Source organism: Cucurbita pepo, chromosome 17 (genome assembly GCF_057944985.1).
Source record: "Cucurbita pepo subsp. pepo isolate OVF chromosome 17, ASM5794498v1, whole genome shotgun sequence".
Taxonomy (NCBI): Eukaryota; Viridiplantae; Streptophyta; class Magnoliopsida; order Cucurbitales; family Cucurbitaceae; genus Cucurbita; species Cucurbita pepo.
In genome coordinates, this window is record NC_141814.1 from 13,968,890 (window position 1) to 13,989,731 (window position 20,842).

The 20,842-nt window shown below is 36.3% G+C and overlaps 2 protein-coding genes across 3 annotated transcripts; both read left to right on the plus strand.

The window, feature by feature from the left end:
* The first annotated feature begins 825 nt into the window (after positions 1 to 825).
* LOC111778042 (uncharacterized) lies at positions 826 to 10,149 on the plus strand. Of its 2 annotated transcripts, none has more exons than XM_023657653.2 (19): positions 826 to 1,806; positions 2,420 to 2,617; positions 2,973 to 3,056; positions 3,653 to 3,712; positions 4,650 to 4,694; positions 5,232 to 5,431; positions 5,529 to 5,823; positions 6,026 to 6,135; positions 6,233 to 6,329; positions 6,426 to 6,605; positions 6,679 to 6,768; positions 7,247 to 7,309; positions 7,452 to 7,526; positions 8,415 to 8,465; positions 8,815 to 8,892; positions 9,020 to 9,154; positions 9,245 to 9,352; positions 9,440 to 9,505; positions 9,739 to 10,149. In XM_023657653.2, exons 1-19 carry the CDS (start codon positions 1,453 to 1,455, stop codon positions 9,880 to 9,882), a joined length of 2,433 nt encoding a protein of 810 aa, XP_023513421.2. In that variant the 5' UTR covers positions 826 to 1,452; the 3' UTR covers positions 9,883 to 10,149. The 2 variants fall into 2 exon arrangements, with proteins under 2 accessions (XP_023513421.2, XP_086975378.1); XM_087119252.1 differs by having other exon boundaries at positions 1,641 to 1,781.
* Positions 10,150 to 12,412: 2,263 nt separating this feature from the next.
* LOC111778138 (ABC transporter C family member 5) lies at positions 12,413 to 20,453 on the plus strand. Its single transcript, XM_023657802.2, has 12 exons — positions 12,413 to 13,037; positions 13,237 to 15,495; positions 15,602 to 15,922; positions 16,017 to 16,103; positions 16,432 to 17,127; positions 17,238 to 17,402; positions 18,041 to 18,335; positions 18,622 to 18,836; positions 19,058 to 19,363; positions 19,489 to 19,552; positions 19,663 to 19,902; positions 20,003 to 20,453. Exons 2-12 carry the CDS (start codon positions 13,384 to 13,386, stop codon positions 20,092 to 20,094), a joined length of 4,593 nt encoding a protein of 1,530 aa, XP_023513570.2. The 5' UTR covers positions 12,413 to 13,037; positions 13,237 to 13,383; the 3' UTR covers positions 20,095 to 20,453.
* Positions 20,454 to 20,842: the final 389 nt, after the last annotated feature.

A 20,842-nucleotide genomic window follows, 5' to 3' on the forward strand; every position in this document is an offset into this window, starting at 1 on the left:
ATCGTTATATTTCTATCATGTTTCTGTCAATTTTGTGTCATGGAAAAATTTATAGTTCAACTAAATTTGTCCAAACATTTTCATAGGTAGACATTTATCCATCCCATACATGTAGTGAACAAAGCATGTGCTCTGCTTACATTTAATTATTTAAACATCAATGACAATAGAGCCTAAACTTGTTCCATTTCACATCTTAACAAATTATATATGTATAAAGTTTCATTTCACGAAGCTTCCTAATTGATGCTAAATATTTAGGTGACTCTGTTTTTTTTCTTCTTTTTTTTTTTTCATTTCATAAATAAAAATGGAATGAGCATGAAATTAAAATCCAAGTCTTAAATGAATTAGGCAAAATAATTGAAAAGTAGATTCCATTCAAAAGCGAATAATAATAAAGTCAACTTGGCTCCTCTAAATCATGATAGATTTTTAAAAATTAGAAAATTTAAGAATTAAATTTATAATTTTGACAAACAAATAAATATAAACCTCTTCCTAAATTTTTAATTTAACTAATTTATTTCACGTAAATCAATTATGAACATTAATTGCATGTAGATGCGCGTAAAATAAGAAAGGGCCGCGCCAAAATCCAACGGTGGACATCAAACCGTAACGGTCGCGCCAAAATCAACGGCAGAGAACTTGAAAATCTTCGGAAAGTGGGCCCAGATTTTCCGACCGGTGAAAGTTGTAGTTTTTGGCTAAACGACACGTCGGCTTTCTCACAACAAAGAAATAAAAATTTAAATGTGAAAATATAGTTGAATATATAATTTATACAATATGATTATTAAAATAAAATGTTAGAAATTTCTCTCTCTCTCTCTCTCTCTCTCTCTCTCTCGCTCTCTCTCTCTCTCTCTCTATTGGTTTCAACAAAACTTCCTTTCTTTGTTTGATTTGTTTCCTATTTTTGATGAATTTCTTCTCCATCTCTCCTCCGCTTCCGCTCCCTCCCAACACCAACTTCCAAACTCACATTCCTTCGTTCGTTCATTCGTTCATTCAGGTGATTTCTGCCATTTCCACCATATCTTCCCCCATTTCTCTGTTCTTTATTTCTCTGCACTCTTTCCCATTTCACGTTTTCAATCATCATTTTCACTTCTGCAAATCCAATCCCATTCATAACTCGCCTCTTGCTTCCTGTATCTGTTTCCCTTCCCTTCCGTTTGCTACCTCAGGGGATTCCTTCTTTTTCCTGTATGCCTTGAACATTCACGTGCTGATGCACTAGACGTGGATTTTTGGGAATGTTTCAGCTTCTTTTTCACTTGGGGGGTGGTTTAATCCATGATAATCGTGTTTTCAGAGGGACCTCGTTGTGAATTTGGTTTTGTTTTCCATCTACCTCTGCTTCAAAATCATTGGGGGATTGAGAATGTAATGATGGAGCTGATTAATTGGTGCAATGAGCGTTGATGATGAATTGATTGTTTAAGAATGGAGACTAAGGAAGATGGCGAATTGGCGGACGAGCGGCCTCCGTCGCCTGTCTGGGCGTTGCAACAGTTCTCGGAGGAGGCGTTTCGGGTGGCCGGTGAAGCTCTCAATAGCGTTTATCATGGGGGCACCGGGTTGCAGGACGCGGGGATGGGACATCGACGTGCTAGGAGTGAAATTCCGAATGCAAAACACAGACGATCCAACAGTATCCAGAGATTGAAATCCCATGTGCAGAAGGCTTGGGGATGGGGGAGAGACACACGCGATGACGATTACGCCTTCTATAGTTTCGATCCTGAGATCATGGCGAACCAAAAACGTCAGTGGTATCAGTTTCACTCCAAAACTCTGGTATCTAATTGATTCCATGTTTTCTCTATTCTTTCTACTACAACTTGGTTTTTTCCGGGTTTCGAGACTGAAGCAGGACATGTTTGTTTTCGATACAGAAAAAACGAGTTATGTTTTTTAATGCACGTTTTGGGTGATGTTATAATGAAGCAATACCCTGTTTTATTTCCAAAACCAGGCTCCCCTTGGACTGAAGTTTTTCAATGTTCTCAAATATTTTCTACTTCCACATGGTTGTAAATTAGTCATGTATAAAAACGTTCTTGGAATTACTGGCTGTTCTGCTTTTTCAATGTTTATGATAATCATCATCCACTGCTCTTATGGAATTTCCTCATATGACGTATACAAATATGACTAGTTCAGATTAGCGTTAAAATGGCTGAACTGTTATGATTGAGTAGAAAAAAATGAGTTGGTAGTTCAGTCTGAGATGAAACTCGTAAGATAAGATGGGTATAACTATCCAGTTGCATGTGGATGAGGCGAACCGGTGCTCCAACAGATGTCGGATGATTGCATGGTTTTTATTAAGCTAAATGTATCTACTATGGTTGGATAAATAGGAAAAGAAAAATGATAGGATTAATTTTAATATGTTCATATTTTATAGGACGGTGTATACCAGGAGCCCACCTCTCTCTTTGAACACTTCATTATTGCGGGGCTCCATCCGGATACTAACCTTGAGACTGTGGAAAATGCATTTGCTAGAAGAAAAAAATGGGAGTCACAAAAGAGAAATGCTGAGATGACAGATATCAGAAGGTTAGAGAATAGAAAGCCACCAGTTCCCCTGCTGGAACCTCAGGTTAACTCTTTATCTGGATCAGTAGTTTGGTAGAACTCTTTTCTTTCCATTGTAGAATGATCCATTGTGTAGTGAGTTAATTCTTTGTAATGATATTTGAGATCCTTCTTTTTTGTTATGCCTACTGAAAACTTAGTTTGCTTAAGAAATCTACTCGCATAAAATTTGGGATGAAGGTTTTGAAGACCAATCGGGTCCCCATTTCTATAGGACACCTCGTTCATGTTTATTTTTGGCATCTCACTGAAGCAATGCAGTTGAGAAGTAGGTTGAACAACATGACAAGATGGTCAACTATTTCATTCTTGCGTTCGTATATTTGCATGTTGATGAAATCATGTACTTGTATCTACAGATTCTTTTTAAGTATCCACCGGGGAAGAGGCTGCCAATGCGTATGAAGGATTTGTCTGCCTTTTGTTTTCCTGCAGGTGTTAAGGTGAGCTATTATCCATCAGCCATGATGTGTTAAGGAAGGTTAGGCTGGTTAAATATTATCCATTATTCATTATATTGCTTTTATCCATTTATGTGAAAATCAAAATCTAGGAAACCAGGTGAAGTATATCTGCAAGTGTCAAATTTTATTCTCTATCACCAACATGTTCCATATAATTTATATGTTGATCAGCGTTTGAATTTAAAATAAGCTATTTGTTTACAAATCAATGGTTAAATGTGAATAAACTATTGTTGTGGTGTTCAGCAGATGTGAGTTATGATATTTTTTTTTCTTTGGGAATTTATACCATTAATGAATATCTTGAATGAAAAAAAGAGTATACGATGACAATTAATTTCTAAAATAAATTAATGGTATCATTAAGGTATCATCTTTCCCTCTACTTATTTTGTGGATTATTGTGCATTAGGTAGTAGTTTACGTTTACCGTGCTTTTAACTTCTCATTAATGTTCTCTTTGAATCATAATGGCCTTAATGTTTAATACTGACTTGATCGTTGTAGTTTGTTCTATTTTCTGGAAATGTTTGTTCCCTAGTAGAATGAAATTTCACACATTGACTCTAATGCAGGCACAATTGATGGAGAGGACTCCATCACTCAGCGATCTGAATGAAATTGTTTATGGTCAGGTACCTAGTGCCAATATTAATGTATTTTGTCATGTCAACTTAGCGTATATATGCCTTCCTCCGTCTACTTTTCTCTCTGCTCCTAGACGAGTTTAATCATCCAAACATGGAACTATAACAGTAAGATCAAGTATAGACACTAGGAAATTGGCAACCAGGTTAACTTTCATAACTAAACTTAGGTGGGTTACATTTGAACAGTCGACTGGGTCTGTTGGGTTGGATGAAATTTTATAAGTTATCTTCTGTATTATCATTTGGCAGTATATATTAATATATATTTAACCCTTTGGATTTCTTTATATTACCCATTTTTCTTCATCGTATTTCTTAAACATAATCACGTGTCTGTACCCATCTTGATATCTTCCATCAAATCATTCGGCTCTCCATTATTGTTCTGTATTTTGACTCTTTTAATAAACCTTTTTCATTGGAACAAAGTTTTATGAGCACATCAATATTTTTTTCTTCCTTTTATGGTGTAGACAATTTTTATTTTTAAGATGTCATAAAAATCTATCATCTCTTGCATCTGGTTGTATATTTATCTTTGATGATCATAGTGCTTGTAACGACATAAGAAATGGTAATGCTTGTAATATGTCCAAGTGAAGCAACTCATTTTTTAATAAATGTGTGTAGCTTCCTTGTTGCCGTGGATCATACAGTTAGCCTTGTTGATCCATTTGGAGCATCACTTAAACACATATGCAAATGGAACCACTGTTCTTGGTGATCCTAGTTTCCTTCTTTTGTAGTTCTGAGCAGTAGTAAAGTATGGTTTGGTGAAGTTTATCCTTGCTTTGTTTTTTTTTTTTTTTTTTGTTGAGGATGTTTTTGACGAGTAAATTATTTTTAGATTTATTCATAAGCTGTTAATTTACTTTTTAGTTTCCAAAAACATAATGATGCTAGCCTCTTCTATTTGTCACAGGAACATTTGAAAAGAGATGATTTGGCATTTATTTTTTCTCTTAAGGTAAATTTTGTGATTGCCTCCTCAGCTAATCTTGGATCTAAAGTTCTTTTTGTCACTAGATATATGTCTAAGTTAAATGATGGACGTTTTTCTTTTCAAATTTTCTTTGACGTCCTTGATCTTTGATGCAAGACTGTGATTCATGAGTAAATACAAGATTCACATGCCTTTTGATTTCTAGTCGAGTTACTTGGTTGTATATTATTTTAATTGTGTTTGCAAGTTTACGATAACATCTTCCTTTTCTTCTTTGCATTGATTTCAAATCTTGAAGTATTGTTCAGATGGCTTTCTTTTACCTATTGTCTTGTTGTGGAAGTGTAAAATATTGACTGAAATTAAGTTTCTGAAACTTGAACCATCCCAGTTCTTTTCTTTTCTTGGGATTTTGGTGCGTATTTTTTATCCACTCTTTATCTAAAGCCATTTTATCTTTTCAAGTGGGAGTTTCTTTGATCTTTTTACTCACTTCCATATGCTTATTTCATAGAAGAAATAGGAATAAATGGTGGCTGAAGCTACTTTCTTTTCCTTCAGGTTGCCAACAATTCAACTCTTTATGGTGTGTGCTTACATGTGCAAGAAATTGTTCAGAGGCCACCCTGTATTCTAGGCATCTCAAATTCTCTTTCTAATTCTTCTGGACTATGCAGCCGTTTTTTGGTTTCTGCACCTCGCTGCTATTGTCTGTTAACCAGAGTACCTTTCTTTGAGTCACACTTTGAGATGCTGAACAGGTCCTTTGTAATTCTGTTTCTCTAAAGGACAAACAGATTCAAGATAGAATAATCTGGGATCTAAATAACTCAACCTTTGTTTGGTTATTGTCTGCAGTGTAATAGCCCAGGAACGTTTGAATCGTGTAACTCAGTTTATTAGTGAAATTTCTCTCACTGATTATGTGCCATCAGTGTCAAGTTCAAATCACAGTGCGAATGTCGACTCCCCTGAAAGGGAGTCCACAAGTGAATGGATGGCATCAGCAATACCAATTGACAGTGCAGTGGCCCTTACTGCTGCTGCTGCAGGACTTATATCTGATGATGAGATCTTAACCTCTTCAACGAAGATGTCAGAACCTCGATCTCCTGAAAGTAGCACAACCAGCGACACTTTGGATTTGAGTCAAGTAAGGAAAAACAAAAATGAGTGATTAAAATTTCCTTTATGATAGTTTGAGGCTGCAAGAAAGTTCTCAATTGTACCAATGTAGAATTGTTATAAGGACTCTTCTAAAAAACCTCAATTAATATTAGATGGCACGTGTAGTTCCTTTTGTGGTTATCTTTTGGTGATTGCTGAGTTTATAGCTGTCTTCAATTTTTTGGAAGCTGGAAAGAAGTAATGGAAGTTGCGAGAGTGGTCACCTATGCGCAGAGGGATCTTTCTCATCAAGACATCGTGCATTAGAAAGCCTAGGGAGTTCCGAATACCTGTTCAGGTGGTGATTTACCCTGATATCTAATATGCTCATATATTGTTAGTATAAGACACCTTTTCCCCAGTTCCAATTTCAGTGATATCATATCATATGGCAGTCCAGTTAGAAGTGTGGCTTCACAAGATGAGGATGATGATCTTTTTCCAAATTGCGAACAGGAATACAGTGATGACTTGATAATGGAATGGGCTAGGGTTGGTTGATTTTGATTGCCAATTTTCCTTGAATGACTAGTTTCTTTTTAGATTATTCTTGATCTAATCATTTGCTTCATGGTTTTGTTATGATAGGAGAATAAGTATGACGTGCTACAAATAGTCTGTGGATATCATTCTCTTCCTGTTCCTGAATGGGGATGTGAATTATTATTTCAACCTCTAGAACATTTGCAATCTATTCAATATAGAAGACCTGCAATTGCATCCCTTGGATTTTGTGAAAAATATCTAGACTCGTTGAACCCCATTGAGGTATTTCTCTTGTTGCTCATTGTTCTTAGGGTTTGTTTAGCATCACTTTAAGGGGCGATTAAATCTGTGATAGGTCAAAACAAAGTTGGCTACAGCTGAAGAAACTCGTGCCTTGTCAATGTGGACAACAGCCACTCTATGCCGAGCTCTCTCTCTTGAAACTGTAAGCACAATGCTTTTCAGTTAATTCTGCAGGTCCAAAAATTTTGCACTTCTATTAGTTTTAGAATGAATTCTCGCAACTCCCTTGCAGATTCCTTAATTCAATTAACTTACTCAAGTATACGGTTGTTTTGTCAGTTAATATTGTTTCCCCTATCTTTTTCCCTGATCCTAAAATGGTTTGTTCTTACTTCATTTTTACGTCATGTCATGAGCTTTCTCTGCAATGTTTATTCCTCAAGATCTGTTTCTTTATTTGGGACTACTTGACGCAATATTGAGATCACAGCTTCTTGACAACCAATAGCTTTGTGTCCAATAACTTGAGTGCTTCTTTTGTGGGTTTGTTTTTGAATGCCCTTGGTACATTTTTCCATATTCTGACTTGAGTGCTTCTTAAATTTTCGAAGTACGTTGATTTCAAGCATTTGAAAATTCGTTTTTCATGATTTAGAAGTCTGATCACGTCGTCTTTTCAGGTTTTGCAATTGGTTGCAGGGATTTTATTAGAAAAACAAGTGATACTAGTGTGTCCGAACTTGGTATGTTAGTCCTATTTTCTTTTTTCTTTTTTGGTTCACTTATAATCTTGTGCTTAGTTGTTTATATCTAGCTCTTCATTATTCTGACTACAATGAATTATTTACTTGATTAGATGTTCATTCATTATATCAATTAGTGCAGGGTCTACTTTCTGCTACAGTGTCATCCCTTGTTCCTATGATTTGCCCTTTCCAATGGCAAAGTTTATTTCTTCCGGTACGTTCATTGATATTAATCCCTCTACTAAACCATTTTTCAAATTTTTATTCATTTGAACCACCTATTAACATCAATAATAACAACCACGTGCATTTTGCACAAATCAGCGATGTTTATATGGTATTGGAAATGGCCTAACCATTTCACCTTGTTGTAGAGGATATATAATTTTTGAAATAAAATCTCTATTTGAACTTTGATGGAAGTCTTTTGAATGGTAAGTCTCTTTGTCCAATGAAGTGCATGCACGCATGCTCCTCTGTGCCTTGAAGCCTTGAAATATATGTGTGTGTGTGTATTTTAATTGATTAACTAAAAGTACAATTTCTCCCAAATTTCTTTAAAAATTCTGATTTATTAGAATTTTCATTATTTTATTACACGCAATATTTTGATTATTTTATTATACACAATACTATCTTCTTCAGCTTGTAAAAAAATTGTTTTCATTTTTCTTATATGGCCTAAAAAAGCCTGTAAGCTTTGGAGAGTTATTGCACTTTTGTGTGTCAGACTTTAAAAGCACTACTTTCTGGAGTAGAAAATCACCTGTTACGTTTGCTTCTCCATAGGACACAGTATTTCTGGAAAGCCCATTCTGAAGTAATTATGGTTGGTTGGATTGAATGAAAGATGTACTCTTCTTTCTTATGCACGTCATTTAATAATTCACATTCACAGTACTAATTCAAAACTCAAAAACAGAGGTATGGGTCGTATTTTGAAAGATGCTTCACCGTCCTTGCAAATTTCTAAGAGGAATGCAATACTTGTTTAATATTTTATTATGTTGTCTTAATTTTACCTCCCAAATGAGGTAAATGGAAAAGTAGAACTTGCTTGAATTATTACTTCCCAGGTCATGCTCATCTCGATAATTTTCAGGTTCTACCAGGAAAAATGTTTGATCTCCTTGATGCACCTGTTCCCTTTATTGTGAGTATAACATTGATTTCTTTTATCTAAATTCTTTCTCACGTTTAAATGCAAACTTTTTATTTGTGGGCTGATCAGAGGCAGTTCATTTTGAAATAATGGGATATTTTATTAGAAACCTATCACCTCGATATCATAAGCTAGATGATTATGAATCTTTTAATGGATTTAGCAATAGGCAATTCTCTTATTAGTACATTTCATTTTATCAGTGCTCTTCTTGTAGCTCTGAGATTTAAGTCTGAAATAGAAAGTTCATTGATCTGGATGTTTGAGCAAATAGGTTAAGGTTTGTTAATGAATCCAGATTATTTTATAACATCGGCTTCCCCATTTGGTAATTTCTCAGGTTGGTACACTAAATAGACCAACGGATGTAAAGATGAAGACGTCTAATCTAGTTGTTGTTGATGTGGTTAAGGATCAGGTTAGGTGGAATTTTGCTGATCCTTTTGTTTTTCTTCACCATGTTTATGCATCAATCAGATTCTAAACAGATTTTTAAAGCCACTAATTAGTTTCTGATGTTGGTTTTCAACTTCCTGTTCATTCAGGTGAAAACATGTTCCTTACCAACACTTCCACGACACAGAGAACTAGCCTCTGAGCTTGGCCCGGTCCATGCGAAATTGGCTAATAGGAGTTCAATTGCCAAAAAGCATCCTGTATATAGGTGCAACGAATATCAGGTTAGTATTGTTGGTTTAGCTACTTATTTTTCTTCTACTCCAATGCCTTGTGCTCATACTCGATTCTCAGATGTAACTTTGAATTTGCAGACTCAATACGCTACCCAGTTCTTGAATGTCATGAGGCAATACATGGACTCGCTGTGTTCAAATCTTAGATCTCATACCATAACTAGTGTTCAATCAAATAACGACAGGGTCAGATAATCTACATTCTGTTATACTTTAACATCCCATAGGCAACCAATCTCTATAGCTCTTAGCTCTTTGTTTTTATGATTTCAGGTTTCTTTACTTCTTAAAGATAGCTTTATTGACTCGTTTGCTAGTAAGGACCGACCATTTATTAAGGTGATTTCCACTTCTCAGCTTGATTTCTTAGCCATTTCATTAACGATACTTTTATAGCTGAATCTCATGTGCATCATATTTTAATAATCTTACAACTGTGTTTCTGTTGGGTCAAAAACACTGAGTTCTTTCAGCTTCCTAAACAATAATCGCCTAAAACAATGAAAGAATTCGAAATCAAAACAAATGTGTTCATCCAAATAGTTGAAAATGATGTGATGAATTGTTTGCAGCTATTAGTAGACACGCAGCTTTTCAGTGTTCTTTCAGATTCTCGATTGTCGAGCTTTGAAAATGGGTTCGGTGAAGTGAATGCTTCCCCAACTCCAAAGGCTGAAGTAGAAGTACAACACAAAGTGCAGATGAAGCATCACTAGAGGTTTCCCTTGGGACCCATTAATTTGCAGCTCAACTGTTTTTAGTCAAATCAGTTTTGTAACATAACATTAATTAATAGCAACACTGAAAATATCTTAATTCTTTTCTTTTTTTTAGTGAGGAGAAATACATATGTAAGTTTGTGAAAATTCTCGTGTAAATCTTGGTTACTTCAATTCCACAATGATAAATAAGTCATGCACATACTCATTGTTCTATTCATTCGAAGGCTATATTTGAAAGTAAATATGTCTATTTAAATTGAAGTCGGAGTTGACTAAATAAAGGTGAAGATGATAATTATATTCTCGTCCTTACTCAGTTCTAATTAATTTAATTAATTTTCTAGGATACTTAGCATACATTCATGATAAGGTTGGTAGACACGTTTTATAATAATTTTTTTTTAAATAAAGTATATTTAGTCTTTTAAACTTTTTAAAACTTTTTTCAAAATTCCTTTTAGTTCTTAACCAAATATATTTCTTTCTAGTTGTATGATTCCTAAAAAAAACCAAATAAAAAATATTATGAAATTCTGATCCCTTGATTCCAAATCTGCAGTTTTTTTTCTCCCTCAAATTCAAAAAACGATAACGAACGGCATTACATTAATTAATTAATTAAAGCAAACATGATATTATTGTTGACCACAAAATAATTAAGAATTAATATGTCGCATAGTAATTCTAATTGCTTTAGCATTTATTATTTTTGTAATAATGTATAATTATGATTGAAATTGCATAAAAGGCATGTGTATTACCCATAATATGCTTCAATAATGATAATGTATGTATTTTAATAATGATTCAAATCTACCCACTAATTTTTGTTATTATTATAAATACTGAAAACGCTTCCCTTATTTCTACAATTGGATAAAAATAACATTTTAAATTTATTATTGACAATTAATTATTTTTATGGACTCATTTTAAAAAACATAAATGTATTATTGTAAATACTCAGTAATTATTCCATATGCAACCCAATGCTTATTTATAAATAAAAAAATAAAAAAATAATAATCCGCTGAAAAATAATTCCATTATTCATTAAAATTATTTAGCAATCACCGGAAAAAATGCACCTAAAAATATTTTATAATTAATTGGATTATAATTAAATAAAGATATTTTATAATTCTTAATTCAATCTCTAATTTTTTTTTAAAAAGCTCATACTTGATATATATATATATATATATATATATTAAAAAATGGAAATAAATTAAAAAAGATATTGAAGGAGGGTAAGGATTTAAATGGTTGGTAGAAATAAACAGTGAAAACATTAAATAAATATTAAATATTGTAACTCATTTGGTTTAGAAAGTGACAGACTAAAGAAGGATAGAAAGGCTCGTAAATTTGGTTGTTGAGAGAAATTATAATCAAAATTCTTTATTTGAATTAAAAAAGAAATTAATTGTGGAATTAGAATTTTGTTAATTAATTATTCTAAATAAATGTTGACATTTATCCATTTTCCAAATAAATAAATAAAATTATATTATGAAGAGAATTTTTTTTTAATAGACTAAAAACATAATTGGACATTTATCCATTTACCCAAAAAAAAAAAAAAAAAATCATAATGGTAATTATTATTTTTTTTTTTTAATATCTATTTTCTTAAATATTCGAGTTTATCATGAATCAAAATGTTACCCTAAATTTTTGACGAATTTAGGTTTTGATTTTTACTATTTCACACGATTTTGAATACGGTTGATTAAGAAAATACACGTAAAAATGGAGTAATACATTCGAGAATAATCATAGAGAATCTGACATCGTTATCTTAATTGATACAAAATAAGAAATATAAAAATTACTTTTGAGACGACGTAAAAATATGGTTACTTAATTTCATCACATCACGTGAATGTAACAATTTAAGTGGACCAATGGGTTTGGCATCAAATAACAATCGACCAGTTTTATTTTTATATGCTTTTTCATAGCTTTAAAATATCTAACTTATATTTTTTTTTGAGGGAATGTCTTCTCCAAGTTATTTGCTCATAAAGAGGCATCATTGCAGCTTTATGACAATTTTTCATTCCCTTTTAGCACAATACTTTTATATGGATTGATTGATTTTGAGGAAGGAATTTTTTGGACTTCGATTTTAGTTACTATAAAAGGCCTGTACTAATGAAAATTCTTCCAATGATAAATTTTTAGAAATTATGTTATGAGTTTATACCATTAATTTTAAATTTTTAATTGAAATTAAAATGTTGATGTGAAAGTTTGATCGAAAAAAATGAATTATAGGGTTTGGTTGAATGTTGGTTGGAGCTTTTTTAGTGGAGGGGAGGACAAATAATTTGATAAAACGTAATTGAAAGGGGAGTAGTAAGGATGCACCACGAATGTTAAGGACGCGTATAAATATATGTAACACAAAGAAAGATATATAGATAATGGCATCAAATTCAGATTCCAGAGTGTGTGTTGGTGGAGTGAGGTGTTAAGCGACCTACTAGGCACGCACCCGCGTCTTCTCTTTTGATTTCTGAATTTTCAATTCCCAAATGTGGAGGGGATTTCTCCATTCAGCGCACAACACACATTTAAGAGAGGGAGAGACATAATTACAGAAGAAAACAAAAGAATATGCTTGGATAAAGACGAAATTTGAGCGAAATTTTGTTAGCGGGGGAGCTCCTTCGGGCTGCAAGTAACGCCATTGATAAACCCAACAGCAAAATCCGGGCCGATTTGAGTTTCCTCAAATGTCTCTCTTTCTATTTTTCGTTCAACTCTCTCTTCCGCTCGGCGGTTTGTTTTTTGTATTAAACCCCAACCCCATATCCTTAAAAAGCCGCCTTGAGAGCCTTTCTATCTTTTATTTCTAAACGAGAGAACAAGGAGAGAGTGCTGTCCCTCTCTCTCTCTCTCTCTCCATCTCTCTCCCCTTTCATTTTCTTGATTTGTTTGGATCATACCCATTTCCATCATCGTTTTTAATCGATTTTGAGATTTGGGTTTTGTACGATTCCTCTTGTTTCCCTGCGCTCTCCCTCGTTTCATCTCTGGATTTATTCATTGGCGGATTAATTGGTGTTCAAGACTGGAGAAGCAACTGGGTTTGGTTTGTTTGTCATCAGTAATCACGTACTACTTACCTCTCGCCAAGGCAGGTCGGTCAGTTTTATTTTTGCACTTTCAGTCATGGGTCGTCTTTTTTTTTTTGTCCATTCCACGTTTTGATACAGACAGGAAGACAGTGTTTGAACGCACAATCATCGCTCTATTTCTCTATGTCTCTCTCTTTCTGTGTTTCTTCGACTTTCGTGTTAACAAAAAATCCATTTGTTGGCATGTGCTATGTGTCTGCAGGCTGTCTATTGACATACTCATTAGGTGTCTACGAGAACCCAGATGGTGAAATGCTCATCTTCATAACTGGGTTTTATCTCTCTCACTTAACTCGTCCCCGACTCACTGTTTTGAATCGCCTTCCTCACCTACGCCCCGCAATCAGTGATGGGTGTTGCCCATTTATTGAATAGAATCCAAGCTTTGTCATCTGATGTACGATCGTCTAATGCCTTGTCAGAAGCATTTGGAACGTTGCCAATTTTGGAGTTCGCATCAATCGGCATTAACTTTGCACTCTGTATCTTGTTCTTCTTCATTGTCGTAGCGAAGCGGATATCTGTTTTTGTTGGTCGCCTTGGCTTCGACAAGGATGATGAATCTGACACGAATGCAAGTCCAATTCGGCGCAGGGCGGATGGTGAAATTCATGATGTTGACATCGGTACCAGTTTCAAAATGTCCGTTTCATGTTGTTTCTATGTGTTGTTTGTGCAAGTTTTTGTATTAGCTTTCGATCTCGTTAGTTCAATTGGAGATTCTGTTAATGGGAAGGAGGATAAAGGTTGGTCTGTGGTTTGCTTTCCTGTAGCTCAAGTTTTGTCTTGGTTTCTTTTGAGCTTTTTGGCCCTGCGTTGCAAATTCAAGGCTTCGGAGAAATTTTCATTGTTGTTGAGGGTCTGGTGGTTTGTGTCATTTGTTCTTTGTCTGTCTGCTCTGTATGTTGATGGAAGAGAATTGTTTGTACAAGGTCTGAAACACCTGCGTTCTCATGTTGTTGCAAATTTTGCTGCCACTCCTGCCGTGGCTTTCCTTTGTTTTGTGGCTGTTAGGGGGGTTACTGGTATAAAAGTTTATAGGAACCCTGATCTTCAAGACCCATTGCTTCTTGAGGAAGAAGAACCTGGATGTCTCAAGGTAACCCCTTACAGTGAAGCCGGGATCTTTAGTTTAACTACACTTTCTTGGCTGAACCCTCTTCTCTCAATTGGTGCGAAAAGACCACTTGAACTCAAGGACATTCCCCTTCTCGCACCGAAAGATCGAGCTAAAAACAATTATAAGGTTTTGAACTCAAACTGGGAGAAATTGAAAGCAGATAATCCTTCCAAACAGCCTTCTCTTGCTTGGGCCATTCTGAAGTCTTTCTGGAAGGAGGCAGCTTGTAATGCCATCTTTGCTGGCCTGAATACTGTGGTTTCGTATGTTGGTCCTTATATGATTAGCTACTTTGTCGATTACTTGGGGGGGAAAGAAACTTTCCCCCATGAAGGATACATTTTGGCCGGAACATTCTTCATAGCGAAGCTTGTGGAAACTCTGACAGCGAGACAGTGGTATCTTGGGGTAGATATCTTGGGGATGCACGTGAGATCGGCTCTCACAGCATTAGTATATAGAAAAGGCCTTCGGCTTTCCAGCACTGCTAAACAGAGTCATACCAGTGGAGAGATTGTGAACTACATGGCTGTTGATGTGCAAAGGGTTGGAGATTACTCATGGTATCTTCATGATGCTTGGATGCTCCCTATGCAAATCATTCTTGCTCTAGCTATTTTGTATAAGAACGTTGGAATTGCTTCTATGGCAACATTGATTGCCACCATCGTCTCCATTCTTGTTACCATTCCGATAGCTAGAATACAAGAGGATTATCAAGACAAATTGATGGCAGCCAAGGATGATAGGATGAGAAAAACTTCTGAGTGCCTAAGAAGCATGAGGATTCTGAAGCTTCAAGCTTGGGAAGTCAGGTATAAAGCGAAGTTGGAAGAGATGCGGGGTGTGGAGTTCAAGTGGCTTCGAAAAGCTCTTTATTCACAAGCCTTCATTACTTTCATTTTCTGGAGTTCCCCAATATTTGTGTCTGTCGTTACTTTTGCCACCTGCATATTGTTGGGTGGTCAGCTAACTGCAGGCAGTGTTCTTTCTGCTCTAGCCACTTTTAGAATTCTCCAAGAACCACTTAGGAATTTCCCTGACCTGGTGTCGATGATGGCTCAGACAAAAGTTTCTCTAGACCGAATTTCTGGACTACTGCTGGAGGAAGAGTTGCAGGAAGATGCAACTATTGTCCTACCTCGAGGCATGCCAAATGCAGCCGTAGAAATCAAAGATGGCCTCTTCTCCTGGGACACTTCCTCTCCAAGGCCAACTTTATCAGGAATACAAGTGCGAGTGGAGAAAGGGATGCGTGTTGCCGTTTGTGGTGTTGTTGGTTCCGGGAAATCAAGCTTCCTCTCTTGCATCCTTGGGGAGATTCCAAAAATCATGGGGGAAGTAAGTCTTTTAGAATTCTGCTCTTGATGTCATATTTCGATGTCGCTTTTTGTTAGTGGAGATGTTTCAAGTTTCTTTGAGTCCTTCATTTTTTTGCTATGCCCAGGTAAAATTATGTGGCACTTCCGCATATGTGCCTCAATCACCTTGGATACAATCTGGAAACATAGAAGAAAATATTCTTTTTGGAAGTCCTCTTGACAAACCAAAGTACAAGAATGCTATTCATGCTTGTTCACTGAAGAAGGATTTGGAGAATCTTCCGCATGGAGATCAAACAATAATTGGTGATAGAGGAATAAATCTTAGTGGAGGTCAAAAACAACGTGTTCAGCTTGCCAGGGCACTTTATCAAGATGCCGATATTTATTTACTTGATGACCCATTCAGTGCTGTTGATATACACACTGCCTTAGACTTGTTCAAGGTTATATGTATATATATATATATTTTTTGTGGCATTCTGTCTTGTTCTCGGGTATTTGGTCGTTTGTTTATTATAACGGTGACATGGAATGCAGGAGTACATAATGACGGCACTAGCAGACAAAACTGTCATTTTTGTTACACATCAAGTTGAATTTTTGCCGGCTGTTGATTTGATACTGGTATGAATTACTCGGAGAATCATACTCTGGAATTTTTTTAGCACATACTAGCAGACAAAACTATCGGTTTTAATGTTCGTATATTATGTTCGTGCCGTTGTGATGTCTCCTATGCCTTTTCATTTTGTTCCCTAACACAAAAAAGAAGTATCCAACAATATTTCTGTATTAATGTAATTTCTTGACGACTTGGAAAGAAATATTGTTTAGGGATTTTCTGTGTAGAACACGTATTATATTATTAATAGTTTGTCAAAGCTTTTGTGTCGATGTGAAATGATATTACAATGATATCTTTCTCTTAGGCATTCATTTTCCATGTGTACAGGTTATCAAAGAAGGCCGCATTATACAGGCAGGAAAATATGATGATCTTTTACAAGCAGGGACTGACTTCAACACTTTGGTAACTGCTCATCATGAAGCTATTGAAGCTATGGATATTCCCAACCATTCATCTGAAGATTCAGATGAAACTATGTCTACCGATGAATCTCTGAATATTGGTAAAAAGTGTGATCTTGTTAGAAATAACATTGGCGATTTGGATAAGGAAGTGCAGGACTGTATATCGGCAGCGGAGCAAAAGGCAATCAAGGAGAAAAAAAAGGCGAAACGTTCTAGAAAAAGACAGCTTGTACAGGAAGAGGAAAGGGTAAGAGGCCGGGTCAGCATGAAGGTCTACTTTTCGTACATGGCTGCAGCATATAAAGGCTTTTTAATTCCGCTCATAATTGTTGCACAAGTGCTGTTTCAGTTCCTACAGATTGCAAGCAACTGGTGGATGGCATGGGCAAATCCCCAAACTGAAGGGGACCAACCTAAAGTGACTCCCACGATCCTCCTTGTGGTCTACATGGCCCTTGCTTTTGGGAGCTCTTGGTTTGTATTTATTAGGGCTATTCTGGTTGCTATGTTCGGTCTCGCAGCTGCTAAAAAATTGTTTATCAAGATGCTTACATCTATTTTTCGTGCACCCATGTCATTCTTTGACTCAACACCAGCAGGACGGATCTTGAATCGTGTAAGTTTCTCGTTCTAAGAGACAGATGTCCAATCAATTTAATCATGCTATTCACACACACTAAAGTTTTCTTTGAACTTCGAATTACTTTATTACTTTCGGCCTTATAGGTATCCATTGACCAAAGTGTTGTGGATCTTGATATCCCTTTTCGACTTGGTGGGTTTGCTTCGACGACAATACAACTTATTGGCATAGTTGGTGTTATGTCAGAAGTTACCTGGCAAGTCTTGCTTTTAGTCATTCCCATGGCTATTGTTTGTTTGTGGATGCAGGTGAGTACTGGTTACAGCTTCCCCCTTCCATTTTTTCGCTTATGATACTCATGCATTCTTTATATTTTGCATTATGAGAAGAAAATAATTTCTCCCATCACGTATACTATGTCGTTCTACAGTACTTCATCTCATGTAATTACCTTTTTCCATTTATATTTATCATATTTTGTCCGTCTGTTCATGATGCTTCGTTCTATTATCGTAAAAAGGGGGAAAGATATAAACTATAGAAAGGAAAACAGATATTAAATGTAATGAAGAGAAAAATTCTTGATTTTTAAAGAATCACAAGTACTATAACAAAAGAAGAAATCAGATCTACTTATTCAATACTTTTACTCCAAAAGCACGTGGCCGTCTCGGCCACAACTTCGTGCATCATGTAGAATTTCCAGCCTTGATAAATCATTTCTTTGTTATATCGATGGAATGTATATTCGACTTCGAGTAAAGAGATATTTACAAAAAAAAGTTACTGCAAAAGTGAGGAAGGTCTGAGATTGCAAAAGGGCTATCTAATAACATCTTCAGATTCACTTGGCCTTCAAGGATTAGTGGAAAGCTCTGTTGTCTCCATTTTTTGATTAAGGGTGTCGAGGGCGTGTTGACCTTACTAAGTGTACTTTATAATGCAGAAATACTACATGGCTTCATCAAGGGAGCTTGTTCGTATTGTCAGCATCCAGAAATCTCCAGTTATAAATCTATTTGGCGAGTCAATTGCTGGAGCAGCGACAATACGAGGTTTTGGTCAGGAAAAACGGTTTATGAAGAGAAATCTTTATCTTCTTGATTGTCATTCTCGCCCATTCTTCTGCAGTCTTGCAGCTATTGAGTGGCTCTGTCTGCGTATGGAACTGCTCTCCACTTTCGTCTTTGCTTTCTGCATGGTTTTACTTGTCAGCTTTCCTCATGGAAGTATTGATCCAAGTATGTTAACATCTCTTCTAGATTATTGCCTTTTCGTATGCTTGCCCTTTTTCATTGCTATTGAGTTGTTGGTCCTGCAAACTATGGTTGAAATCGCGTATGAAATCTAGTTTGTTCGGGCGTTATTATTAATATATATGCTTGTAAAAGCTAGACTGGGAATTTGAATTTACCATTTTAATTTTGTCTGTTTGTTTTCTACTTCGAGGTTAGCATATGGACCTTGAATCTTGCATGTAAATGGTAAAAACATAAGACACGAGATTGCTGGTTTTTGTTTGTACAGGCATGGCTGGCCTTGCGGTAACATACGGTCTAAATCTGAACGCTCGCCTGTCACGGTGGATACTCAGCTTTTGCAAGCTTGAGAACAAGATTATATCTATTGAAAGGATTTATCAGTACAGCCAAATTCCAAGTGAGGCACCAGTACTTATCGAGGACTCTCGTCCTCTTTCCACGTGGCCCGAGTATGGAGCTATTGAGCTTACTGACCTGAAGGTAACGATTGGCTTGCGATATTATCGTTTTTTTGTGTTACTGAACTCAAGTATTTCTTGCGTTAAGGCCTGAAGTACGTGGTGGAGTTTTATAACCTTGTGTCCTCTATCAAGGCCATGGGTTTTAGATAAAAATATTTTCAGTTCCGACTCGAAAATCTTCTCATGTTCATATAATGTCTGATGAAACTGAGAAATTCCGAACTCATTTGCTTTTTCAAGGTTCGGTACAAGGAGAATCTTCCTTTGGTGCTCCGTGGTATAACTTGCAGCTTTCCCGGTGGAAAGAAGATCGGGATTGTTGGTAGAACTGGAAGCGGTAAATCTACTTTGATCCAGGCTCTATTCCGGTTGGTCGAACCATCAAGTGGAAAGATAGTTATCGACAATATCGATATTTCGACAATTGGCCTTCATGACCTTCGAAGCCGTCTCAGTATCATACCTCAGGATCCCACTTTATTTGAAGGCACAATTAGAGGCAATCTCGATCCCCTTGAAGAGCATTCTGATCATGATATTTGGGAGGTTTGATCTCTCTCTGAAATCACTTCACTGTTTTTTGTACTAAAATTGCTGTAGTTGTATGTTTTAATGATCTTGTTCCTTAAAATGAAATGGGTTTTTCCTGATTTATATTTCACATCGCTTAGGCACTGGATAAGTCGCAGCTAGGACAGATGATCCGCGACAAGGAGCAAAAACTTGATACACCAGGTGTGTAACAAGCACAGATATGAAGCTTAATCTTTGGTTTATTCTGTTTGGTCTGGCTGCGCCCGACATATATTTCATGCCTCACGATCCTCTTTACAATGAACTTGCAGTGCTTGAAAATGGTGATAATTGGAGTGTAGGACAGAGGCAACTCGTGGCGTTGGGCCGTGCACTATTGAGACAAGCCAGAATACTTGTTCTCGATGAAGCCACGGCATCTGTCGATATGGCCACAGATAATCTCATCCAGAAGGTTATTAGAACAGAGTTCAGAGACTGCACCGTGTGTACAATTGCACACAGAATTCCGACCGTCGTCGACAGTGATCTGGTGCTGGTACTAAGCGATGGTGAGTACAGCGCGTAACCGAAAGCCAAAGTTGTAGGCGCTACGTTTAGTACATCTTTCATTCTCCGGCACATGTTAGTTAATTTGGATGTGGTTTGCAGGTAGAGTTGCAGAGTTCGATTCTCCGGCACGACTATTTGAGGATAAGTCATCGATGTTCCTTAAATTAGTGACGGAGTATTCGACAAGATAAAATGGAGCAAAGCAGAGGTTTTGTCGAGATGGGATGCGTGGGAACGACGTCTATCTCAGTCGGGTGCAGGAGGCGGAAGGGCCAGAGCGGCCACTGCTGGTTGAGCGGGATCTGCATCTGCATCTGCATCTGGCAGCAACAGGAAAAGGAAGGAAAGAATAAAAACGAGAGGGGAAGGGGGCAGCAAGGGTTAGACAAAGAAGGCGTTGTAAATTGAAAGAGAGGTTGTTGATGTTTTATGGAATGAATGATTCATTCATGGTTAGGAGGAATTAGAATGAAGAATAAATCAAACCCATGTATGCCACGACAATAATTCACACCAAAGAATATGAGAGCGGCCATGGTTTTTTTTCCCACTACTTGGTTTAGATATCTTTTCAAGTTTGAGCTTCAAATTTTCATTCGAAATGGATAGAAATATGAAGTCTCCATCTAATGAAAATATCATAATAATAGGTTCGGCTAAGAACTAATGGACCCATTGCCACATGCGGATAATATCTATTAGCGTGAACATGAGTTATTATAAATGGTATAGTTTAGACGAGGACGTCAAGAGGGGAATAAACCTTTCCTTACAAGGGTGTGGAAACCTCTACTAGACACGTTTTAAAATCGTGAAGTCGATAACGATACGTAACGAGCCAAAGATATGTTGTTTAGATAGTGCCACAAATGAAGTTAGACATGGCGTTGAAGCCTTTCTGCTAGGCTCAATAATTTTAAATTGTAAGTAATCATTTAA